Raw genomic sequence first — 27,894 nt, 5'->3', positions numbered from 1 at the left:
GGAGAGAAAAGAGGAAATAAAAGAAATGAAAGAAGAAATTAAAAGTGAAATAAAAGGACTTAAACAGGAGCTGTATGAGAAATTTGACGCTAAGGTTGGTAAAATTAGAGACGAAATGCTGAGACTTGTAACTGTATTAACAGAACATATTTCTGGAATGGAAGATACTCTAGAGGTTCTTAATGATGCCAATGCTAACTTGACATTGAAAACAGAGGTGGTGGAACAAAAAGTGGAAAATGCTGAAAAAGAAATTATTATGATACAGTACCGACAAATGGAGTTCGCATTAAGAGTAAGGGGGCTGCGTGAGGAGAAACAGGAGAACCTGAAACAGATCCTATCGGAAGCTTTTGACTGCCTGATGGGAAGACCAGGGACCAACCTAGACTGGCAAATTGACAAAGCTTACCGCGTTAACTCCTGGCTGGCAAAGAAGAAGCAGCTTCCTCGAGACATCGTTATATATTTTACTACAAGAGAGCTTAGAAATATGGTACTGCAAGCGTCTTATAACACTAAGCTTCAAATTGGCGGTCAAGACCTGGCTGTTTTGAAAGAGATACCACCTCAAATGTTAAGAGCCAGGAGAGACTACGCTTTTTTGGTCGAAGAACTCAGAAATCGTCAGATACAGTATAGATGGGATGCACCATTTGGCATCATATTTACACTTGATAAGCAAAGGTACCGCCTCAACTCTGTATGGAAAGCCCGAGATTTTTATTATAATATATTGAAGGCCGGATACCCTGCACCATCTGAACCTAGAGAAAGACCACAAGAAGGACAGGATAGACAGCAAACTACACAACCACCAGACAAGATGGAGCATCTCTCTTCTCTAGAAGTGCAAGGTGCTATGGAACCAAGACCTAGCCACATGACTACTAGACGTATGGAGAAACAAGCTAAAAAGCAACAGCATCAACAATCATCGGCCATCGATCAAGGAACTACAATAACAAATCTGGAAGCAGTGGGAGGAGCTAGACCTAAGGTTAAACAGGCCATGCAGGAAGCTCTAAAAATGCTTCAACCAACCAAAGATGACAACTAAGATTTTAACATGGAATGTCAACGGACTGAATTCTCCACAGAAGAGGAAGAAAATATTTCATTATCTCAAACAGTTTAAGAACGATGTAATTTGTTTGCAAGAAACTCATATCAAGTCAACTGATCAAAAATATTTGATCAACTCAAAACTTGGTCAACATTTTGCAGCTTCTGCTATGGAAAAGAAGAATGGTATAGTTGTATACTTAAGAAAAGATATGAAAGCTGAATTAATAGAAGCAGATCCCTTCGGAAGATATATTGCTTTAGACTTAATCTTAGAAGGGAAAAAGACATTACTTTTGGGAATTTATGCTCCCAATCAACAGCAAGATAGATTCTATAGAAATCTTCATGCTAAATTAGTACAGTGGGACTATAGTTCCTGTATACTATTGGGTGACTGGAATGGAGTGATAGACACTAAGAGAGATAAGAAGATTTCCCGCCTAAATACTAAGATGCGAGCAAAGTTACCCAAACCTTTCTTTGACATTATGGATGATTTTGAATTGAGAGATATTTGGCGAGAAAGAAATGCAGAGGAATATGACTTCACTTTCTTCTCGGACAGGCATCAATCCCTTTCAAGGATTTATTTTATTCTAACCACTAATGATTTGCTTTCTAGGGTCAAGAAAACAAAGATTGCGGCTAGGGTCCTTTCGGACCATAACCCAGTTTGGATGGAGTTGGGAAGGGTAGCGCAGGCAAGAAGGTCTTGGAGATTGAATGAAAACTTATTTAGATATGAAAAGTATATTAATGATTGTAAAAAATTACTATCTGAATATTTTGTTTTGAATATGAATAAGGGTACATTTATGGAATTTGTATGGGATGCAAGCAAAGCGTATATGAGAGGAGTCTTGATGAATATAAATAAAACACATAGAAATAAGCAAGGGTTAAAACGAACAGAACTGGAAGAGGAAATTAAGAGAAAAGAGCTGGAGTTAACAATGAACCCAGACGATACAAAGGTTAAGGAAGCTATTAACATATTAAAATCTCAATTTGACATGTTGATCTCTGACCAGGTAGCTACTAATTTATTATATGCAAAACACAATACTTTTTGTAATGCAAACAAACCTGGCAGATGGTTAGCTTATCAGATTAGGAAAAAAAGGGAAACTCGAAATATATCTAAACTGATTTACAGAGGGAAGGAGGTGTTTCAACAGGAAGAGATTCAAAAGGCTTTCTGGGAATTTTTTACAGAACTGTATAAAGGGGATAAAATTAATGGTTTAGACATAGACAAATATTTAGACAAAGAGAAAATACCTTCAGTTAGAGAAGAGCACAGGCAAAAATTGAATCAACCAATAACCTCGGGGGAAATCTTGCAGGTAATTAAGCAATTAAAGTCAGGGAAAGCACCAGGTACAGATGGCTTGACAGCGGTTTACTATAAAAACTTACAGTTAGAAATGGTAGAACCTCTTAGAGAATTATTTAATATGATTCAAACGGAAGGTAAAGTCCCTCCATCTTGGAAGACAGCTTTTATATCTTTGATACCCAAAGAAGATCAAGATACTACTCAACCCAAAAATTATAGACCTATTTCATTACTGAATGTAGATTATAAAATTTTTACTAAAATATTAGCAAATAGGTTAATGTTGGTTATTCAACAATTGATACATACGGACCAAACAGGTTTTATACAAGGGAGACAGATGAAAAGTAATGTCAGATTAATTATTAATGCATTAGAATATTTGGGAAAGAACAACCAGATCCCTGCTGCGTTTATATTTTTGGATGCTGAGAAGGCCTTTGATCAAGTTAACTGGCAATTTCTGCTGAAGATATTGCAAAAAATGCAGATAGGAGATAATTTTTTACAGTCAATTAAAGCAATATACCAACAGCAAACAGCACAAATCATAGTCAATGGAAGTTTAACAGACTCTTTTCAAATTGGAAAAGGTACAAGATAGGGCTGTTTGTGTGGGCAGGAAAGAAGCCGAGGGTAAAGATGAAAATAATGCAAGATGTACGTGAGAGAGGAGGATTGAAACTACCTAATTTAAAACTATATTATGATGCAGTGGCATTATCTGTAATTAGTGATTGTACTCATTTAACCAATGATAGAATATTGAATATTGAGGGACACGATCTGGTATTTGGCTGGCATGCTTACCTGTTATTCAACAAAAAATTGGATAAGAATTTTAAAAGTCATATTTTAAGAAATGCTTTATTGCGGGTTTGGAAGAAATACCAATATAAATTAAATGACAAGATACCCATGTGGGCAATTCCTAGACACGCAATTGAAAATATGAATACAGCACAAAAACAGGACAGAATTACTTACAGACAGCTTCTTACCTCGGAAAGGGGGGTATTAAAATTAAAATCTTTAGAGGTATTAAAAGAGGAGAAGGTAGTTCAAACATGGTTCCAGTATGGGCAATTACAGGCTAGGTGGAAAATAGATCAAAAAATTGGTTTTATCCAAGTTGAGGATAATCTGTTTAAACAAATAAGAGATCAAAGCTTAATGCATATAAAGAGGATATATAATGTATTAATACAGATGGATTCGGAAACAGAATTAGTTAAAGATTGTATGATAAAATGGGCTCAAAATATTGAGGAACCAATAATGTTGGATACATGGGAAAGAATCTGGGTAAGAAATGTGAAATTTACACAAGCTCAAAATCTGAGAGAAAATTTTTACAAGATGTTCTATAGATGGCATTTAGATCCTAAAAAGTTGGCTTCTATGTATCCGAATGTACAGCCTAAATGTTGCAGGTGTGGTTCTCTCGATGCTACATATTATCATATATGGTGGACCTGCCAAAAGGTTAAGGCATTCTGGATAAAAATATGGTGGGTCATGCAAAATATTTTTAAAGGAAGGATAAAGTTTATTCCTCAGTTATTTTTACTAGGTATATGTACTGACTTTACAGTGGTAGAGACTAATTTGATTCTGCACCTAATAACTGCAGCAAGACTGTTGGTGGCGCAATATTGGAAGAAGGAAGACTTGCCTACAATCCAAGAATGGACATTGAAAGTGACAAACTTAGCCGAGATGGCTAAAATATCGGCATATCTTAAAGATCATTCAAATGAGAGATATAAACGAGACTGGAAAAAATGGATTGACTATATACAAAATAAATACGGGACCAAGAAATTCCAGTTAGCCTATGCTTAAGATCAGAAATGATTTAAACTGTTAAAAGTTAGTTCAGTAAGAAGGAGCTAAGGTCAATGTAGAATGTCATTAATTTCTTTATTTCTTTTTTCTCAATAGATTTTAGACTGTGTTAGTTAAAAATCCATACCGTGTACGGGTTCTGGGAAGTCGGGGGGGGGAGGAGGAGGGGGGTTGGGGGGGTGGAGGGAGGGAGGGGCACACAAAAAAAAATTGTACTTCAATGTCTTAATGATTGACAAATGATGAAATATTTGTTTTTTGTTTTTTTAAGAAATAAAATAAATATTTGACAGTAAAACCCCCGGGAGGGAGGGGGACGGGGGGGGGACCATAAAGGGAGCAGCAGCTCCGCTGTGAATGGACTCATACACACATTTTTTTCCTACTGGGTTCTGTGGGTGTGGCTTGGTGATGGTGGTGACATGTGACTAAGTGGGCATGGCCATGAGTGACATCGAGTTGGCCATGCTCACTCAGTCCCAGGACCCCACCACCAAGCCATGCCCATAGAACCATTAGTAAAAAAAATTAGAATTTCACCACTGCTTCCATCCTTCTGAGGTTGGTAAAATGAGGACCCAGATTGTTGTGGGCAATATGCTGATTCTGTAAACCACTTAGAGAGGGCTGTAAAGCACTGTGAAGTGGTATATAAGTCTAAGTGCTATTGCTAAATATTTTGCTATTCCCTACAGCTGAGCATATTATTTGCTTTAGAGTTTATGTAGGCTTATTTTCTGACTATAGTTTCTACCTTTACTAACTAGTAAAAACCTAAAACATTTTAACATTCTAAACCATGTGAATGTGTCCTCTGGTTCAAATGTAAAATCATCTGTGATTTTGATTACTCTAACTTGCTTTATATCACCTGCTCATGTCGTAGATCAGGCTTTTTGCCTCATGCAATAATTCTACTGTGCAAAAATGTACTCAGTGTGTGATATCTTTCTTCAGATATTTGTTCTTACTTTCTAAGCTTCTTGCACATTTCCATGATCTTATTTCCTTTACTCTACTCTCCACCATGGCCTTGCCTATGAAGAGATTCTCTCCTAAATTATTTACTTCCTACAATTTGCAGTGCCACCAAAGAAGCAGACACTACAAGTTACAAAAAATGTTGTTCAACTATTTTTGAAGAAAACAGCATTTTGAGGGGAGGGGGGAATAGTCCCTAAGTAATTTCATCCCACCAACAATTTCAGTACGTATACTGACAGTCAAGAAGTGGGGAATGCATTCTTATTTAATAAATAAATTCTTTATATACTAACTTGAGTTATTTCAGGAAAGTCCCCTCTCCAAAGACTACTTCTGACCAATTTGAATGGCATAAAAACGTCTTGATCTATTTGAAAACTTGTCTGGTAAATACAGCATTCTGCATGTTTAAATAATTGTAATATATCTCTTTATTTTGCAGTTAAAATTTAGGATAACTAAATTATGACTGCAGAGACAATGCCAAATTTCCTTACACCCCTCAGAACCTCCTATGGCTATGGCTGTTACAATTGAAAGTACAGTTTCCTAACATTTTGAGATTAGAAACCAACGAAAGTTTGAGATAAATCCTAATACAGTTGAAATGGTTGCTGTTTTTTTTTAAAAAGGCAAACTATATTTTATTCCATGTATGAAGGAGGCTCAAGCATTTTGAAGCTCTTTCTCCATTCTTCTTATGTGTAGATTTTGGCAATCATGTTTAACATGAAGTATCTTCTCCAAAATATCCCTGCTCATACCTATTAAAACTTCCAATAAATCTCTTAGAGAGAGAGATGTATATATACATTGTTGAATAAGCACAAAACTGATTCAGGCATGTTTAACCTCAAACCTTCACAATTGTTAAGCATTGCTACATGATTAAATTTACTCCTTTTTAAAAACAGGAGTAGTTTGATAGGTTACAGTTTTTAGTTTTTATTTAAATCAAATTAAATTTAGTAAAATGCATATTTAACCAATATTCAAAACTTATTTGCCTAACCTAAAACTTATATCAAATGAAAAACGAAGTAATATGTAATTCTGTATGATTTCTACAGAAAAAGATGCTTGTTCTTAAGAAACAGCAGTAGGACAAAAAAAGCTGACAGAAAGAGTATGAATATAGAAATAATTTGGAAAAGAAAAGAAGAAAAGTTTCTTTGGTAATTGATTTATTTTACTTTATTATTCAAATTTATATAGCTGGCTATCCATCATATAAGAAAATTAAATGTACAGGTAGTCCCCTCTTAATGATCACTTAGCAATGGAACTAGCAACTCCATTGCTAAACAAAATAGTTGTTAAATGAAATATCACATGATTGCTGCCCTTAAATCAGGGGTGAAATGCTACCGGTTCAGACTGGTTCGCCCAAACCAGTAGTAAAATACTACTGGTTCGCCCAAACCAGTAGTAAAATAAATGAAACCAGATTAACAGAGTTGGAAGGACCTTGCAGGTCATCTACTCCAACCCGCTGCCCAAGCAGGAGACTCTACCCTTTTGACGCTCTGCGCATGTGCGGGAGGGCCTGCGCATGCGCAGAGGAAATCCTCCGTGTGCTCACATTGCTACCAAACCAATAGCAAAGGTAAGTGGATTTCACTCTTGGCTTAAATGATTGCAATTTGGCTAGTCCATGTTGCTGTCATTGGGAGTCCTATATGACTGTTAAGCAAGCACCTACCCTAATTCAAGCCATTCCCAGCTTGGTCCCTCCCAGCCCCAAGGCAAGAGGCTGCCTCCAATTCTCCCCACCTGCCTGTTTGCCCCATATCACTGCCATTTTGGTTACCCGCCATCCCCATGGGTCCAAATATATGTTATGTGTCACAAGAGCCTTCCAGGAAGAACAGTGGAAGTGAGGAAATTGGATAATATTTTCCTTTAGAAATAATTTGTAAAAGCTTGCTGTAACTTGAAATATGTATAACTTGGTCTTTAAATGTTAAATCATTTGAATATATTTAGCTTAAATGGGTAAATCACCAGAACTGTATAAGCTGTAGTGGGAACTAAGGAGAAAAAAAAAACATTTCCAACAAAGGCAGTGTCAAACGATTTTGTATTGTTGCCCCGCTGTGGTATGATCAGAAAAGGGAAAGGAGTAGACCACCACCTGTGATTGGGAGTGCGGGGTGGGGAGCTTTCACCACTATCCAAAAAGTATTATTCCATTCTGTATTATACTCTGTTTCTCTCAGAAATGTTGATCTTACAGTAGTCCTTCCAAAAACAAAATTGTATAAAAAAAGAGGGAGAATGTTGGCAGAAAAACCCATGAACAGGTCACCAACTTGATAGTTCTTGATTTTTCCCTGCCCTCCCCTTTCTTCTTCTTCTTCTTTTTCTAGCAAATATTGGTTCACTCCCGCATAAATGCTACCAAAGTAATATTTTTGATTACGGATGGATATTCCAATGGAGGGGATCCTCGTCCCGTTGCAGCATCTTTGCGTGACTTTGGAGTAGAAATCTTCACATTTGGGATATGGCAAGGCAATATCAGAGAGCTGAATGACATGGCTTCTCACCCAAAGGAGGAACACTGTTACTTGCTCCACAGTTTTGCAGAGTTTGAAGCTTTAGCACGCAGAGCTCTCCATGAAGGTATTGGATCTAGGTCTGGCTTTGATTATCTGTGTGGTTTCAAGTTTGGGGATAATATATGATCTGAATTTGAAATATATAGCCTATACTCCTGTACAGGTAGTCCTCGACTTACGGCCATGATTGATCCTGACATTTCTATTGCTCAGCAATACAGTTGTTAAGTGAATTTTGCCCCATTTTACAACCTTTCTTGCCACAGCTGTTCAGAAATCACTGCAGTTCTTAAGTTAGTAATATGGTTGTTAAGTGAATCTGGCTTTCCCATAGACTTCGCTTGTCAGAAGGTCGCAAAAGGGAATCATTTGACCGTGGAACACTGCAACCGTCATAAATACGCCAAGTGTCCAAATTTTAATCATGTGGCCATGGAGATACTGCAGTGTTGTAAGTGTGAAAAATGGTCAGAAGTCACTTTTATGCCATTGTTACTTTGAACAGTCACTAAATGAACTGTTACAAGTTGAGGCTTACCTGTAATAGATTAACTGGAAGATATTCATTATGCAAGCATAACATTGTGAAACTCAACCTTATCCTTTGCCCAAATACTATTATAGTTATTTTTAAAGTAAGGTGTTCATTTTGATTTTAAAATAATTCTTCTGATTGTAATTAAATGTCTTTCAATACACATGGGAATATCGTGTGTGTGTGTGTGGCAGGTTCAAGAAGAATATTTGTGACCAATCACCCTAATCTCCTATAGTAAAAATGAAGTTTTCAGGATACCTTATTTTTGTAGGTCTGAATAATCCATTCACTTTATTTTGCCTCTATGTCTTACCACTTAAACAACACATTAAATCATGCTTCCTCCTTTACTCAATATACAATATTTCTACATTGAATAAACCAACTATACCAGATATATTTTTAAACTTGTGTAAGTTTTCAGAATTGTAAAAAAATGAATTGCATTTTATAAATACAAAACCTGAAAATTTTATAAAATGCAAAAAGTCAGATACTTTTGGAACTTTCTCTTTGAATATCTTGATTAGAATAAATGTTTGCACAGTATTAAAGTCTACAGAACTCATTTTAACCATATGTTCAAGAGACTTTACTTGATTAATTTACTGGGTAATGTCAGATAAAACAAAATATTAAAATGTATAGTTTAATGAAGGAATACAATGTGGCTTTTGCAGGACAAAATCATTAAAATGCCTCAATTGTTTTCCATCTTTTAAGAATAGAACGTTGCTTTCTAGATAGATACAATAACATTTCAATGAGAGGACTTCTGTATCTCAGTTTTATTATAATAACGTTTGCATAGAAGAATAAAAAGAACATTGTATCCATGGAAATTAATTCGCAAATGCAGATTTCCAAGTGTTAATGAAATGGAGCAGAACTATCATTGGAAATTAATTGATCTCTTATTCTCATCAATATCTGCTTGAACAGGAAAGATAAATGGATTTTAAAATAATTAGCATTGTTTCAGTAATTTTACCTATGGGGATTTAGCTTACTTTTGCATTTCAATGAAATGTCAATTTAAAAAACTTTAAATGAATAGATGTCTCTAACTATTTATTTGCTTATTTATTTGGAACCCCTATCCTGTCCTCCCAAATGTCCTAATTACAGACTTGCCTTCTGGAAGTTACATTCAGGAAGATATAGCATACTGCTCCTATCTTTGTGAGGGGACTGAAAATTGTTGTGATACCATGGCAAGCTGCAAGTGTGGTACTCACACAGGACACTTTGAGTGTATCTGTGAAAAGGGATACTATGGCAAAGGACTACAGCATGAATGTACAGGTTAGTAACTATTTTCTTCTATTATATTTTGTATCAGACCTGGGTTTGGCAATGTTGTTCAAAGCTTCCCAGTGCTGTATATCCCAGCCCCATACTTATTGTACCAACAGATTGAATGGTTTTACAGAACGTATAATACATTCAAGAGATGTCTGTAATAGCCAAAGTCCAAACCTGAATATTTAGCCAGCCAAATGGCTCATAGCTCCTTATTTTTGTATGCGATTTCCATGCTTAGAGTTTTAGTATGTTAAATTTGACTTTACAAATTACATGTAATGCATATAGCTCTCACAAAAACCCCACTCATCATATAAATATCCATCAAAGAATTTGCCTGTACTGCAGTGTCTAGTGAGTATGTTGATGGAAAACTTGGGTTTCTTATTTATGGAAATTGTGAGAAATCATCATCTTTCGAGTGCCCCATCTTGAACATCAGTAGACCCAAACCATCATTCAGATTCAGATTTTTATTTAGCTGGATATATAATTATTGGTTTTATATAATTTGCATGTCCTTGTAAATATTGTCAGTATTTAATTAGATACATCTTGAGAGTCAATACACTTCATGGATTTCTTAACTGGCTAGATATCAGTAGCAGTGTATTGCCTTGCAAGTTTGTCTCCACAGTAGAGATCTTAGCTTGCATAAAGTAACATAAACACACCTGGGGCAAAAATGGACTTTTGGTGCTTCTAGTTAAAATATGTCATGTGACAAGTAGATTGGTTTATCTAGGCTGTTATGGGTGTATATGAAAGTGAAATCTATAGGTTAGAAAAATTTACATGATAGGCTCCAGTGAATTGTGATAATCATAGAAGGAGTTCTGAGAAAATTTGACCAGTTTTCTGAATGAATGCAATGCCAGAAAGAAAATGTTCTCCTAGGTGTTGGTAATCATGGGCTAGGTAGGAGTAAGAAAAATAAAAAGTGGAATGGGCCATTCCGAAAGCCAAAAATGAATGAAAATGCTGACTGGTGATCGTCTACTTAAGGAAAATACTGTTTCAAACACAACTGCACACTGCACCAGCTGTACCTTCCAAAAGCTCTTCAAGGGTAGCCCCATGTAGAGCGCATTACAGTAGTCCAGCTGTAAGATGAGCTTAAATGGCTGAGCTCAGGGACTCCTGATCCAGGAGAGACTGCAATTGGCATACAATAAGTTGTGTAAAGGCTCTCCTAGCTATGATTGCCACCTGCCACTATGGGTCTTGCAAACATAGCATAGTCTTTTTCCAATTGCTACAGCTCCTTTAAAAAAATGGAAGGCCACTAGTGACCCTTAGCAGGGAAAATTGCTTGGAGGTTTTAACAGGTAGTGCTGCAGGACAATATTAAGCAAAGAATTGAATGGCTTATTAATCATACTGCTTTAGGTTTTAATGTATAAAATATCCTATGCTGCAAAGCATAGTAATGGAGTATGACTGAATCCAAAAAGATGGACATCAAAATCTCCAGGTATTTCTGACACTAGCAAAGATAGTAAAATAGAATACAGGTAGTTTTCAACTTAGAAGAGTTCATATAGTGACTGAAGTTACAACAGCACTGAAACAGCGACTTAGGACTGTTTTTCACTCTTACAACCATTGCAGCATTCCCACAGTCACATGATCAAAATTTGAATGCTTGGCAACGAGTTCATGTTTATGAAGATTGCAGTGATTTACTTAACAACAGTAGCAAGAAAGGCGTAAAATAGGGCAAAATTCACTTAACAAATGTTTCACTTAGCAACAGAAATCCTGGGCTCAATTTTGGTTGTAAGTCGAGGACTACCTGTAAAACAGGTATACTATGTATGTTTGTTTGTTTGTTTGTTTGTTTCATTGCAGATTCAGAAAAACTGATATTGTACCTTTGAAGTAAACAAATGCATCACTTTCCTAGCAATCTTAACATGGCATTTTGACTCTCCAGTATAAAGCAGCCTATAGATAATGTTGATAAAACAGCATGTATGGTTCTTGGCTTTTACACAATTGAATAAACAGATGAATGCATTCCTGACAATACTATGTACACTTTTCCAATCATATCAAATTAAATTATTATTTCAAAGACTGCATGTTAAAAATCTATTTATTATATGGAAGCTGCAAAGTGAATTTCTTTGGGCTAAAAGATGATGAAATACATAATTCTGCTGGCATAGTTATAATCTTCATAGATCCTGTCTAGAACAGATAAGACTATAGTGCATTGGATCAAAATTTAACATAAATGATATTTCATTTACTATCTACTATAATGAAGCAGAGAATGTTAGTTCTACAGTAAGCATGGAATTATATCCTCTATCATTCCTGAACATCAGCTGTGCTGATTGGGGTTGCATTCCAACCATTGGAGGACTGTAAGTTCTTTCTGCTGTATCCTTTTGATTCTGCTTTTAGTTTTTGTTCAAAAATATCTCATTCCAAATAAAGTAGGACAGCCAATTTTATTTATAAGGAGTAGATGTTTGAACCATCTACTCCACCATTCACCCCAATACTGGGGGAATGAGGGATAAAATGAGAGGGAGGAAAGAGATTGAGATCCCCTTTGAAATGCAAGGCAGTTGTGCAATATTGTGTAAAAAAGTGTATCGAAAAAATTATTTGGATTGTGTGATCAGCTTAGTATATCAAGTATATGTGCCTAAAATATGTCTGCATCTTCCAAATGAAGAGGCTGGGATGGTTCATTTAGGTTTGTTGGGAGTTGTCTGGGGAAGTCTTGGACAGTGTGGTAGTACATATTTTAGGAATCATCTCAGTGGACTTTTCCTGCATGTTCCATCAAGCTATCTTGAGCTCTATTTTCTAGAAAGATGAAAAACAGATCTAGTAAAACTATAAACGACAGTTTATTTTTAAGAAATATTTGGGTGAAGTCTCTTTTTTTGAAATGTTAGCAGCTTTTTTAATATATTCTAGCAGCTGCTCTAAATTTTGCACTCTTTGGCAGAAAGGGAAAGTCTTCTATATCCTTTCATAACTTTTAGACATTTTACTTTCTCTTTTTATGTATTGAAATGTTATGCTTTACTTTATCTGATAACACAAGAAACTTAACTACCAAAAATAAAACTCCAACAAAAACAAAGCCAAAAGCAATCCGCCAAAAATCTCATACTACATTAAACTGGATAATCTAATCTCAAAATCAGAGGTGGATTCCTACCGGTTCTGACCGGTTCTACCGAACTGGTAGTGCTGCCTTCAAACAAAGAGCGAACCGGTTCTATGTTCCTTTGAAAATGGCCCTGCCCACCCGCCCCTGGGTTATACCTACCTTTATTTCAGCTTCTGAAGCCCAGGTGATCCGGGGAGGCAGATTAAAATGCCGCTTCTCAGCTGTTTTCCTTTTTTTCTGAGTAATTTTTATTTAATTGCGCAAAGACGTGCAGCACGCGTCTGGTGCGCTCTCAGCGAACTGGTAGTAATGCTGGTAGCAACCCACCACTGCTCAAAATATAACTAAAATCAAGATGTTTTTGCAAATAGAAACAAACTAAAAATTCCCTAGACCCTATCAGCTAAAATCAAGTGTATACATTAAAAGTTGCTAAATATAGAAAATCTCCCATATAATACAGATTGTACCTCAGAGGAAACACTGAAACGGTTGTAGCTTTAGACCATTAGCAAGGTCCCCTATTCACCCTAAACAGATTTTATTTATTTTTTAAAAAGTAAATAGCTGCCTACTAGCTCACAGCAACTATAGGTGGCTTATAAACAATAAAAACACAATATAGGAAAAAAAACCAGCACCCACCCATGGAACAACATAGATTTTAAACCTGTGAGCTAGTATAAACTGAAGTGCAGGTGAGGAAATCCTTTTTTCTTCAGTTTCTTTATTATTCACCTCTTGCTGATTAGATAAGTGTGGGCATCCTCTACTCTAAGACATTCTTTACCTCGTAATCAGATCCATCTGTTGCCATGGTAAAGGTCTTATATAATTGAAGGATCAATACAGAGCAGTACAAAATATTGATCAAACATTGGCTAATGTTTTTCTGTTCGCTTCACCAAGTTCATTTTGTACCTGGATACTCTCTAGTCAGGTACAGAATTCTAATAATGTGTAGACAATGCCAAACTAATCACATGAAATGGTTGTGGAGTGGTCAGTGGCATCTACTTTGGGTTTCTGAGGAAAAACACTACTTTGCCCATTTAAATAAGAACCTGGTTTTAACCCAGAAAGCAAACCTGATTTAACCTACCTATTATAAGGATGTCCCATTGCTTTATAACATACTTTAGTAAAGTTAACAGATATGATCTTCCCAGTTATCAGGAGAAAAAACACAATGTTTTCTTTAAAAATCAGAAAGTATATCTGGTTGTTCTAGCCAAAGCATCCAGTTTTAAGAATCCCTCAGACCTTATTAAATCTCTTGGATCCTTACCTCCTTCAAGTTACCTTGTATCTCCTAAAGGTTTTCTTAATCAGTTAGCAGATGTCCTGGAGATTGGTCTGAAGCTAATCCTTGAAGTCCAGAAGAACAAAGTCAAAAAAATACTCTTCTTATTCCTACTCTTCCTACTCCTGCTGCAACATTCAACTTGATTACCTTAGTGAGAATTGACCCTTAGCAAGAAAGTAATGGTTCATTGCATCTGAACCCAACTAATTCATAATGGGCTTAAGGTACACCTAAAGTTAGCAGTGTCTCTAGGAATCATAACGGTGCCAGCAGTAACAGCTGTAACAGTTGTGCTGGCACAGTGTGGTTAGAATGCAGTACTCCTGGTTAACTCTGCCCACAGCCAGGAGTTCAATTCTGACTGGCTCATACAATATCAATTCTAATTCGCCCTAGATTTCTCTTTAGTATACCAGTACTAAAAGGAGAAAATTCTGCATCAAATCCAGTTATTAGAATGTTCATCAATCAACTTTCATAATGTAGCCCATAACATCCAATTGAAGGTCTCCATGAGTAGCATGATGCTGATAACAATTGTTCAGTTTCATGAATTTCTTATAGTTCTTTTCCTAATTCATTTATGGCAATTTGCATCTGAGAGAAGCTCACTCTTTCTCTAGTATAGAGGTGGGGAACGATGGTCCCTTCATGATTTGTGGACTTCAACTCCCAGAATTCCTGAGCCAGCATGTCCACAAGTCATAAAAGGGCCATCGTTCTCCACCCCTGCTCTAGAATATAAATCCACTAATCTTAATTGAAGATCTTTATTAAAAGCAACTGCCTCAGGGCCTCCACATAAAAATACATGGCTTTTTCTGAAATGCTTATTATATAATAGTCTCCTAACATCTATCACAAGTCTCTGTAATCACGGTCATCACCATTGTTGAAAAAGTATGTTAATCTTATCCCAGCTAGCCTGCACCTGTTAATATAGCATGATTTTGAAACATTAATAAGATTTTGCCCTCATCCTCTCCAATTAAAATTCTGACTCCATCACTAACTGATCCTTTCCATCACTGCACATCCACAGGGTGGTAACATCCTTTAATAATATGTTTTTGTGCGGGGAAATCCAAAGATGAGGTGGGGCAACACTGAAATTACTCACAGTTAAGTTTGCTTTTCAGTAATATAGAGCAGGAGTGGGCAACGTCAGCCCCATGCTGCTTGGGAATTCTGGGAGTTGAAGTCCTCAGGTCATAAAGGGGCCATTGTTGCCTACTCTTATATTGAGTGTACTACTAGTGCTTTCAGTTAGAGGGGTTGGAGAAATATTTTGTAATAAATACTGCAAGTATGCCAGATGCATTGCAGTTTGGCTGTGTGGTGTATGTACACTGGAGGCCTAAATCATTGTTTAGGCTGCACAATAATAAATATTTTATGGTGAACACAAATTTTGTTGATAAAGTTTGTCATAAGTATGCAAAGATCACTGATAGGAAATGAAAAACAAGCATTTTATCACTTTACATATTATTTTCAGAAAACATACATCTGCATAATTTCTTACATATACAGGCTGGCTTGATGCCAGCTTTTTAGCAGTGTTTTGAATCTTTACAACTGTTAAAATAATACTTCTTAAAAATCTGATGGATGAGCCCACGTTACTGGATGGAAACCAATAATTGTCTTTGCTTGAACTTTTGATGACTTTTATAACTGCCTTTTGTTGTAATATGGCAAGACGTATCAAATAATATTTCTGTATCTTATCCAAAGAGTGTAATCATTCAACTGCCTAGAAATAGTTTTTCTCTCTTTTCTTTTTTTCAAGAGTGACTTAATGTAGTAAATTAGCCTACTGCTTTCCAGATGTGCCTGATTACAACCCCCATCATTCCCAGACAGCAAAATTAAAGGAGCTGAAGTTTTAAGAAAAGTTTTTAGAATGCTTCTGTTTGTAAAACAAGACTTAAAAGTAAATAATTTGATATTTTATTTTGGACTTCAGTTATCCAAATGCAGTTACCAATAGCCAACTGGCTGCTAAATAGCATTTAATAAATATAAATATGTATGTTTAAGGATTTTTATCTACAGAGTCCAAGCAATGGACTCTCTGTGTTGTAGCTCCAGTTCTTTGGATTAGCTCATTGCATAAAACTATTCTTGATCCTGTTGTATTTTTAAGAGACATGTTAAAACCTGGCTTTTTAAGAAAACCTTACTAGAAGAACTAGTATAAGGTTGAATGCCCATCCAAGTTGGGGTTATACATTTTGTTCAGAACAGCATTAGTTTCTTTTTCAGTAATGTGTTGCTACTATTTTATATTTTTGTTTCCCATTTATATCAGTTTTATATTTTAAATCTTTTACTGTAGGCAGGGCAAGTAAAACACTCATATTCCTCCTTATGGTAAGTTCCATAAAGCCAGTAGTGTTTCTCTTCAAGCTACATGATCTGATTTCTTATATGCAAATAGAGTTAAGATAATGCTGGCAATTCCCATGAGCTACTGTAAAAAAGAACCAACCAACTAAATCAGGATTAGGCTAAAGTGGCTATTTTTGGCAGGAGAGAGAAAACACAGTTTTTGAAAAATTGTTCATCAGAAAATTGAGCAACGTTTTTTGTGTTGTTTCAAATTGCTCACAATCATCATTGGAAAGCTGGCATTCCCAAACCATCATTTTCAGTCTACATAAGCAAACGTTGTTAACAATCTTGATAATTGTTTGGAGTGTAGTTTGGGTAACATGTCCATGTATCTTTCACTAAAAAAAAATTAATGTTCTGCTGGTGTAATGTAGTTATGGTATACAAATATCCTACCATTCTCACAGCGTTACCTTAATATCTATGTATACATTAGCCATGTAGTGTGACTCTACTATTATTTATCCTTATTATCTTCCTTATATCCTCTTTTATTGGTGGCATTATTTTTATTATTATTCTGTTGCTTTACATGTACACTGAGAGCTTATATACCAGAACAAATTTCTTGTGTGTCTAATCACACTTGGCCAAATAAAATATTCAACTCAATTCAATACTGGGAATAAAATAATTGTCCTTCCAAATCTAGACCTAGAATTTTAGTGTTTGGAATGTGAATGTTTCTTTAACCAATGCTTAGGTATATTTTATCTGCTCCTAACAGAAGTTCTATCCAGCTAGGTGGAGCACCCAGTTGATCTTGGCTGAACTCAAAAACTAAATTAGAAGAATCAGGTTTAGTTAAAATTTGAATCAGAAATCACCTAGCAATATCAGGACTGTAGGGTGGCTTGGGAAGTCAAAAATAAAAATTTAAAAATACTTTCTCCATTCTTTTGCCAAAAAAATCCTATGTGGGCATTGACTACAATGTTATCAAGAGTTGAGTCTGAATTCAAGGCAGACTTTATTTGTTAAGAACACTTTCTCCCTTTTGCCTTTCAGCATATGGACTCTAGTAACTGACAGCATACGCTGGTATATTTTTAGCTACTGGATATTTTATATTGGGTTAAATTGCAATCTATGTACAGTAGACCAAAAGGCTCCAGAGAATATGCATGCATGCATGCTGGAGGAAACATCTGTAATGGATACCCTCTCACTTTGAGTAACTATACTTCAGGATGTACATATGAGCCTTGTTACAGCTGTTTTGTCAAAATACTTAGCAGGTAGCAGGTGAGAATAGAAAAGGAATTTATATGGTTGAATGTAATCAGTGTTTTACAGATTACAAAAGAATTATTTCTCTTGACCTTTGTTTAAAGATGTAAATCAGTAATTCAGTTGTTTTGAATTATTATCTTCATATAGCAGAATGGAATGAAGATGATTAGAATAAAATAGCAAATTCGGGATGTGGAAATAAATACCTAAGTTTTATTGAACTTCTGCTTTTTCTATGTTGTATTCTTGCACATTCACAATTTACAAAATAGGAAGCAAAGATTTATGGAAGGGGCCTGACTCCCATCAGTTAAAATACAACTAGTATAATACATAGGCAAATTCCAGTGGTATGGTTGAGACAGCGCTAACATCTGCAAATTAGTGGTGAGATTCATTTTTTTTTTCCTACCGGTTCTGTGGGCGTGGGTTGGTGGGCCTGACTTGGTGAGTGTGGCAGGGGAAGGATATTGTAAAATCTCCATTCCTTCCCCACTCCAGGAGAAGGATACTGTAAAATCCCCATTCCCTTCTGATCAGCTGGGAGGCAGAGAATAGATGGGGCGGGGCCAGTCAGAGGTGGTATTTACTGGTTCTCCAAACTACTCAAAATTTCTGCTACTGGTTCTCCAGAACTGGTCAGAACCTGCTGAATACCACCTCTGCTGCAAATGCTTTGGTTGGCTTCTTCCATTTGGACTGTAGAGCGTTGATTTTTATTTAAGATTACTGTACCATGAAGTTATGTTTTTTCTGCAAAGAAGTAAATGATCAAAATTATATAAAATATAATTGGTTTTGTTCATAGGTTCCATCTCTAACTTTTTTTTTTAACCAGGAGAATATTTGGTTTATATGACAATCTTAAAGCAAATGGATGGTTTGTAGCTGTACAGCTCAGGAGGAGCCAAATTTTTAACAAATTGTGCTATGATTCCTTGAGGTCAATGCATTTATGTGTGCTTAGGATGTAGTTCAGCATTTATGTTACAACTCAGTGACTAAATGGAAGCTTATTTAAGAATAGGTCTTCCTTTTTAACAATCCAGATAACCCAATACGTTTGACTCCTGCTCTTAATCATAGGCTGTATTGTATAATTAAGTACTGGCTTAGTCTTAAACAACAAATTAAACCCTTGATTATATTCTAATAGTACTCTGCTTTGATCTTTCCCCTTTCTTTGATTTATTATGAATAGCTTGGATAAAAATTAAGCAATATGCCTGCTAAAACTCTCACTTTGACATTTTCTTGGTGTAAGTGAAATTTATCCAGCTTTTATGAAAACTGTAAGATTTAGATAAAAGTTTTCCAAACGTCTGATAAAACTTTTCCCCCCACAAAATTAAAAGTGGAAGCATAGCCCATCAGTTTTACACAATTGCGTCTAAGATTACTATGGTTTATTGCCAACTACAGGTGTCAGTGACATACATTAGAGACTCTCTGGACAAACTATAACTGCACCTGGGTTTGATATAATTATATTTTTCCATTACAACTGAACTGTAATAAAGTTTTATTTTTGAGCAGGATACCAGAAGAACCTCAGTTTTACATGTGGAATTATTTTTTCCCCTATACCTGGTACAGGACAATGCTAGTAAATTGTATTGTTGTCTTTTAAAGGAATATGGAGCAAAAATTATAGCTCTTCTCCCCTAACACAGAATGTCTCTGAGCAAGAACATTGAATACAGAAGGGGCCATTTTAATAACCAAGTCTAACTCTTGCAGAAATCCAAACCTGAAGCATCCTTCATAAACGTAGATGCCCCTTAACATATCACAGTGACTGATAGATTGCCTCCTCTTTGTTGAACTGATTTACATTATTAGGAAGTTCTTTCTAAAATGTTATCAAAACTTCCCTTTCTGTAACTTGAATTCATTATTACATGTCCTGCACTCTAGAGCAAGAGAAAGCAGGTTTCTTCTTTGACAACATTTCCTTAGTGTTCTTTAACCAGAGCTAAACATTCCCAACTTCTTGAATCTCTACATCAGGGGTGTCAAACTCAGGTTGCCCCGGCATCATCAGGTGACATATCATGACTTTTTTCCCCTTCGCTAAACGAGGCGTGGGCAGCATGTGATGCATCTGGCTTGCGGGCCATGAGTTTGACAGCCCTACTCTACATGCTGTAAAAATTGCCAACTTCTATTACTTCATTTTTAATTTTAAGACACCACCGATGGAAGAAAAGACTAGTATCCTTCCTCCTCTATGCTCCTCCTCCTTCCCCTCTTTCTCCTAGCTGAGTGCACCTTCTTCAAGAAGAAGGGGAAATTGTTAAGGATTTTCTTTTAAATACACTGTAAGGTGCGAAAAACCAGATCAAGACATGAAGGTTCAATTAAATGTATTGCTAATAGCCTATGTACAGAAATCTTCTCAACTAATTGTGGGCACCTGCTTAGAGCTAAATAAGGGTCAACAGCAAACAAGGAGGGTTGTACTTACTAATTCTCATGTGGCTTTGATTACTTGATATCCGGCTTGTGATTATAACATTTCAGTAAGCTGCAGTCATTTTACCATCATTTCCAACATTCCCTGCCATCATCTCACAAATGGGGAAGCAATGGTGGGTACGGGCGTAACAGAGCCTCCCCGGAGCACCAGGTATGTTCCAGTATGATGCTCCGGAGGGACGTTCCTTACCTGTCTTTAAACTCTTCGGCGCTTCCACACATGGCCATCGGGGTGGTTGGGGGGGCTATATCCACGGGAGAGGGTCGGAGCATTGCGGTCATAACAGGGAGAGGCAGATATGGCGGGGACTTTAGGGCAGGCCATCATCGGGGAAGGAGGGCTCGCTGTGTTATAGAGATCCCTCCTTCCGGCCCTGGGAGTCCCACTCCAAGGTCAGATGGCGCGGGTGTTCAGGACCCTGGTCTCAGGCTGCTGTCGCTAAATGCCAGGTCTGTTGTTCATAAGGCCCCCCTCATCCGGGACTTGATAACAGATGAGGGCGCAGACCTGGCATGTATTACTGAGACATGGCTGGGCCCTGAGGGAGGAGTCCCCCTCGTTGAGATGTGCCCAGCCGGATTTCAGGTGCTACACCAGCCGAGAGCCCAGGGAAGGGGTGGTGGTGTGGCTATTGTAGTCCGGGAGTCTTTAGTACCTCGTAGGATCCCTGCTCCGGAGCTTGTCGGGTGTGAGTCCCTGCTAGTGAAGCTGGACCTCAAGGGTCAAGTGGGTTTGCTGCTTACGTACCTGCCTCCCAACTACGTTGCAGCAGCCCTCCCCTCGCTCCTCGAGTCAGTAGCCGAGCTAGCGGTTGAGTTCCCTAGACTTATAGTCCTGGGGGACTTTAACTTGCCTTCGCTCGGTGAACACTCTGATGGAGCGCAGGAGTTCATGGCTTCCATGACAGCCATGGGCTTGACTCAAGTAATTCGAGGCCCAACTCACTCAGCGGGTCACACGCTTGACCTCGTATTCCTCTCGGAGCAGTGGAGTTACGATCTTGGTCTGAGGGGTAATGAGATCATACCCCTGTCGTGGTCAGACCACTACCTACTGAGGCTAGACTTCCGGAGGCCAAACCCCCACCGTAGGGAGGAGGAACCGACCAGCTGGTTCCGCCCCAAGCGACTGATGGATCCTGTTAGGTTCCAGACGGAGCTTGGGGTTATTCCTGATACCCTCGCCCACAGTTCGGCGGAGACCCTCGTCGCTGCCTGGCACTCGGCAGCTTCGGAGTCTCTAGACCGGATTGCGCCGCTACGGCCCCTCCAGGTCAGCGGCCCCCGGAGGCCTCCTTGGTTCACTGAGGAACTCCGGGAGGTAAAGCGCCGGAGGAGACGCCTAGAGCACTCGTGGAGGTCCGATAGGTCCGAGTCGAAACGGGCACTTTTAACAGCATGCACCAAGGAGTATATTCGGACTTTAAGAACAACAAAAAGAACATACATTGCCTCCTTGGTAGCGTCCGCCGAGTCCCGCCCAGCCGCCCTGTTTAGGATAACCCGCTCCCCCCTAAATAGGAGGGAGACGGGGGACTCCTTACAGGGTAAGGCTGAGGAGTATGTCCAGTTCTTGGCGGACAAAGTTGCCCGGTTTCGAGCGGACCTGGACTACACCCCACTAGATCCAGCCGAGACACAAGGAGAAAACTTGGCAAACCATCTCTGGGTTGAGTTTCAGGAAGTTGCCTCTGGGGATGTGGACAAGGCTATGCGAGCTGTGAGTGCCTCCACCTGCATACTGGACCCGTGTCCCTCCTGGCTGGTTGCCAACAGCAGTGAGGTGACACGAGGCTGGATCCAGGCGGTTGTTACCGCTTCTCTTCGGGAGGGGTACTTTCCCACCGCGCTCAAGACAGCGGTGGTAAGACCCCTCCTGAAGAAGCCGTCTCTGGATCCAGCTGTTCTTAATAACTATCGTCCAGTCTCCAACCTCCCCTTTGTAGGGAAGGTTGTTGAGAAGGTGGTGGCTCTCCAGCTTCAGCGTACCTTGGAGGAAGCTAACTATCTTGACCCCTTCCAGTCTGGCTTCAGACCCGGTTACAGCACAGAAACCGCTTTGGTCGCATTGACTGATGATCTCTGGAGAGCTAGGGATGGAGGCCATGCTTCCATCCTAGTTCTCCTGGACCTCTCAGCGGCTTTCGATACCATCGACCATGGTATCCTTCTGCGACGACTGCGGGAGATAGGGGTGGGCGGCACTGTCTTGCAGTGGTTCTCCTCCTATCTCTCGGACAGGTCGCAGTCGGTGTTAGTGGGGGGGCAGAGATCGTCCCTGAGGCCCCTAACCTATGGGGTGCCGCAGGGGTCGGTCCTATCCCCCCTACTATTTAACATTTACATGAAACCGCTGGGCGAGATCATCCGAAGGCACGGGATAAAATACCACCAATATGCGGACGATACACAGTTGTATCTGTCCGCCCCGTGCCAACTCAATGAAGCGGTGGACGTGATGAACCGGGGACTGGAAGCCGTTAAAGACTGGATGAGAGCAAACAAGCTGATACTCAACCCAGACAAGACCGAGTGGCTGTTGTGTTTCCCTCCCAAAAATTTGACCAACATACCATCACTCAGGCTGGGGGGGCAAAATTTATACCCCTCAGAAAGGGCCCGCAACTTGGGAGTCCTCCTGGATTCACAGCTAACTTTTGACCACCATCTCTCAGCTGTGACCAGGGGGGCATTTGCCCAGGTTCGCCTGGTGCGCCAGTTGCGGCCCTACCTGAATCGGGAGGCCCTCACAACAGTCACTCGAGCCCTTGTGATCTCTAGGCTGGAATACTGTAATGTGCTCTACATGGGGCTGCCCTTGAAGAGCATCCGAAGACTTCAGCTAGTCCAGAATGCGGCCGCGCGAGTGATCGTGGGCGCACCACGGTTCGCCCACATAACACCGATCCTCCGTGAGCTGCACTGGCTACCTGTTGGTCTCCGGGTGCACTTCAAGGTCTTACTCACCACTTATAAAGCGCTCCATGGTAGTGGATCTGGCTATTTGAGAGACCGCCTTCTGCCAATTACCTCCCTGCGTCCCATCAGATCGCATAGAGTTGGCCTCCTCCGTATCCCATCCGCCAGTCAGTGCCGACTGGCGACTACTCGGAGGAGAGCCTTCTCTGTTGCGGCTCCGACACTATGGAACAATCTCCCCGTGGAGATTCGTACCCTCACCACCGTCCAGGCCTTCCGCACAGCCCTCAAGAACTGGCTAGCCCGTCAGGCCTGGGGATAATCTTATTTTCGCCCCTCCCAAATGCTGAGTGAATGTTGAGTTTTACTGTCTAATTTACTTTGTGCACATCTCTTTTTGGTATTGTCCTACACTCCCCTTCCCTTTTTTGATTGTAAGCCGCCCTGAGTCCCCTCAGGGAAAAGGGCGGCCTATAAATAAACAAATCAAATTCAAATCAAATCAAATGGCGCATACAGCACCTGTGCGACACTCCGCCGAGTAGTTGGAGTATCACGGAGACGTCGCTTGGTAAGACGCATGTAAGACACTTGGTAAGACGCATGTGTGCACGCGCGCTGGGCTCGTTCATGTGGAGGACACCGGGCCCTGTTGCAACCCTACCGGTTGCAACTGGATCCGGAACCCACCACTGTGGGGAAGCTGGGAAGAAAACAGAATTCACTCCTGTTTCTGCCACTTTTCTGCTCACCCACGCTCCATAGCACTTGCCCATGGCATCTCTATTCCCCCACCGCTTGTGTTTCTGGTTGTACTTCATAGTGCCTGCTTGCAGCAACCACATGTACTTTGTAGCACCTGTCCATGCCACCCGCCCAGAGGTGAACTGCACTTATATTAACAATTGGTTCTCTGGTTGTGAGTGCACACACGCTGATGCTCACTTTGCTCGCACGCACCTCTTTGGGGCAGAAACACAGCTTCAAACAAGCAGCTAATTTACTCAGGCAGCTCAGGTGAGTACAGCAGGCACGGCATGGAACTCAACTGGGCAGCGTGGGTGGGAGGAATGAGCTAAAATGTTAGTTATATATGGAAAGGATAGCTCAGGGGCTGGTGGCAGGCGCAGCCAGTGATCACAACTACCGGTTCATCCGAACCAGTCTGACCAGGCAGCAGCCCACCATTGCACCCGCCACAGTACCAGCACACCTGTCCACACTCTAATACCTGCTTGTGGCACTTCTAAGTAGCACATGTGTGCCTGCGAACTTGCTTGTCTGGGTGTCCTGCCTCATCCACTTACGGTAATAGCCTGTGTGGTTCTGGGGTTACAACTGCAACCAGGCCTGCAGGATTGCCATCACCAAGCACTGTGGTCATGTGATGTCAAGCTTTACAACTGTATTACTTAGCAACATAAATTCCGATCTCAATTGCACCATAAGATGAGAACTATCTGTTTGTAAACAATTTTTTGCCACCTAGATTTAAGTAGTAACTCAAATCAGCATACCAAATTAACTGCACATCTACAAGCAGGAATGAACCACTTAAGCAATCCATAAATTTCAGCTAAGGAATATTTAAAGCAAACTATATAGAAGCAATGTTCGTATCCCTTTGTGTAAAAGATTACTGTACTTTGTCCCTGTTTTGAATGAGCTGCTCTTGTCTCCATCTGTCCTTTATTTTTATAATGATCAGATTTGCTGTTTTCTTTTTTTGCTGACCTTGTGAGACTTAACCTCCACAATATTCAGTAAAGCAATAAAAGGATTTCAGTTTGCAGAGTTAAAATTCACAGGTATTTGGGAATGGAATAAGAATGCCAAAGAACAAAATGATGCAAGCTGAAGTAATTAACAAAGTTTACATGACTCATTTAGTGATTTTTCACAAATACATTTAATCCTTTAATTATCATATGAATTTGATAATGGAAAATCTACACATAAGTTAAATGTGAGCACTTGTATTTAAGTTACATATGCCCATGAAGTACTTTAATATATACCAGCTTAATTTGTTTCTGCATTGGATTATCTCAAATATTCTCACATTTATAATTTATTCTAAACAGTATTGTAGAGATTTTTTGTCTGATCTCAATCAGCAGAATTTCTTTCTGAGTAAAATGTGATAATTATTCAATCCTTTGAGTCAGTGGTGTATTAACCATTAATCAGACTAAGTACATATTTAGGGCACCAGGCCCAAGAGGGCACCACAAAATTGAGAAGAAGAAAAAATAAACCAATGAAGATTTGTGCAGTATGTACAAAGGAGGGGGACACCAAGATTTGTCAGTGCTAAGGGCACCAGTGAGCCTTAATCCGTCATTGCTTTGAGCTTTCATTCAGAAGTCTGTTCTATTGTGCAGTATATTTTATGTATAAAGTGTGAAAATGACTGAAATCTTAATGTTAACTAAGGAAGCGTGCTTGTTTTCTTTGGTGAATTAAAATCTGGTCACAAATCCTACTTGTTTCTACAAGCTGCTTATTTCATTTGTTTTCTCTTTAAATCAAGATAAGTAATACATCGAACACAGAGAAATCATGAGAAAAAATAAGTAACAGAAATTGAAGGCATACTTTATTTAACAAACTACAGTATGTTTGCTTTCAATACGCATATCATTTCATACATTTTTCTTCTTTAAATTCATATCTCTCTTTCAGGAATTTTTAAACTTGTAAAAGGCTTTCTCAGTCTTCCCCCTTTTAGTCTTAAATATATTCCTTCACCATGAATAACGAATAAACCTATGCTTAAATCACATTTACAAACAAAATCATCATTCTTTACTTGGTTCTTTACTTTCCCAGTGGTCCAATCACTTCTTTAATCTTGCACCATGTTTCCATCTTGTTGTGTTTCATGTCAACTAGTATTTATTTATAATGTACATTTTTTCATAAAAATCTCTCCATTATCCCCATTTATTGTAATATAACATGCAATTACTGGTATTACCAGCCTATGAATTCTGGTTTTATCGGCATTCTTAGCAAAGTACATGAGACTCTTCCATACATTTATATGTTGCTACATCATACTTTTCATCCCGTTTTCATTACTAAACTAACATCAATTTCTTCCATTTATTCATCAATAGTACTTGACAAGATCAATCACTTTCATTCAGACTGCAGTACCTCTATCCTTCCCCCTTCACTTAGTTTCACAGTTATGCTGCATAGCTGAAATATTTTGCTTGCTTTTTTGCATTTGTTAATACATGTGTTTTTGCCATTAATTCCTGTCAATCCCAAGTAGCTATCTTCAGAATGCTCCTGTCATCATAAGAGGGACTCATGGATATTGACTCCTGCTATTGAACTTAGGTGTTGTAAGTCAAGATAATACCACTAAAATGAAGTGCATTACTGTGTTTGGTCACATTCATGCCTCAAGTTTGTGTGATGCTGGCTTTAAGACTTTCAGACTGGATACTGAAGAAGGTATTCACAGGAGAAAAGGCCAGGACAACTATAATGAATATAAATTAATTAATGAAGTCCCAGTTCTTATAATGTCACGGATATATCCCAGTCAGCCACAGTGAACCTGGGTAGCAGCAAGGAAAGAATTCGATGGTATCAATTTACAAAAACAATTGTTTTCATTGGGTAAGTTTTAGAACCCTTCAACCTTCCCTCCTCATTGCTTATTTAAGCATTAGAAAGGGAAGGTTGCATATTAGTGAGGATTACCTATATCGTTAGGTATCTAACAGTTATTAGGTGTCTAGTTAAGAAAAAGGTGGGAAATAATTATCTAACTGGTGTTAAAATGGAAAGTTTGTTATCTGACAGCTTGTGAGATTAAATAGAGAAGTTAGTTTGTCAAAGCAGCCCTTTTCCTTGTGTTAAGTGAAAGATTCAGGTCAATCACAGGACATTGTGCTGTTGCATAGAATATATATTCTATGCTGTTGCATAGCATAAAATATTCTTTATTGACCAGGCATGATTAGACACACAAGGAATTTGTGCAGAAGTTCTGCAGTGTACATGCAAAGCAACAGGATAATAATAATCATAAGAATGATACCAATAAGGGGGTGGTAAAGAAAAATGAGGGTATTAATAATACTATAGCTATACATTATGGGTAAATATGTTTAGGCATAAGACAGTGTTGTGGGAGTTAGGTGTTTAGCAGAATGATAGCATGGGGAAAAAAACCTCTTTATGTCTAATTGTTTTGGCATGCAATGCCCTATAGTGATGTCCTGAGGGGAGAATTTGAAAGAGTTTATGTCCAGGATGTGAGGGGTCTGTAGATATTTTCTCTGTAGATTTTTTTATGTGTTGTAGCGCATTTTGCCTAGTATGCTTATAAGGTCAGTAACAGTTTTTCATATATAATATACCATCTAAAATAAACCGAAAACCTCTTAAAGCCAAACTTTAAGTTTATTTTTCCTTATCAATAGTTTAATCATTATTTTGGCTCTTCTGACATACAGCCATTATTTAAATCATGTCTAGAATTAGAAATGTTGGTATAGTTTCAGTGTCGACTTTGGGCCATTCATAATCATTAGGAAAAATCTATTTTTTATCATTAACTTAGATATCTTTAGCTTCAGTTTTGTCCCAAAGGGCATAACAATACTCTGGAAAAATGATGTATTTATAACATTAAATGAATTGAAAAGCAATACTTTTATGAGTCCTGCTAACTGAAAACAGATATATTTTAAAACCTTTGAAGGAGACTATGCACTTGATTAGGAAATTACAGCTCTGATTAAAATAAAATTGAATTAG

At 38.6% G+C, this 27,894-nt stretch overlaps 1 protein-coding gene across 1 annotated transcript in view; it reads left to right on the top strand.

Annotated features, from left to right (window-relative positions):
* The window catches only part of SVEP1 (sushi, von Willebrand factor type A, EGF and pentraxin domain containing 1), a 144,823-nt gene that overhangs the window by 7,196 nt on the left and 109,733 nt on the right, over nt 1-27,894 (top strand). Inside the window, exons 2-3 of the mRNA XM_032213166.1 lie at nt 7,609-7,864; nt 9,467-9,643. Of these exons, the coding sequence (XP_032069057.1) occupies nt 7,609-7,864; nt 9,467-9,643 (433 nt within the window). The remainder of the gene's footprint in view (nt 1-7,608; nt 7,865-9,466; nt 9,644-27,894) is intronic.

Source organism: Thamnophis elegans, chromosome 3, assembly GCF_009769535.1.
Source record: "Thamnophis elegans isolate rThaEle1 chromosome 3, rThaEle1.pri, whole genome shotgun sequence".
Lineage (NCBI taxonomy): Eukaryota > Metazoa > Chordata > Lepidosauria > Squamata > Colubridae > Thamnophis > Thamnophis elegans.
Note: the sequence above shows the minus strand (reverse complement) of the source record. Positions and strands in the feature narration are given on the sequence as shown.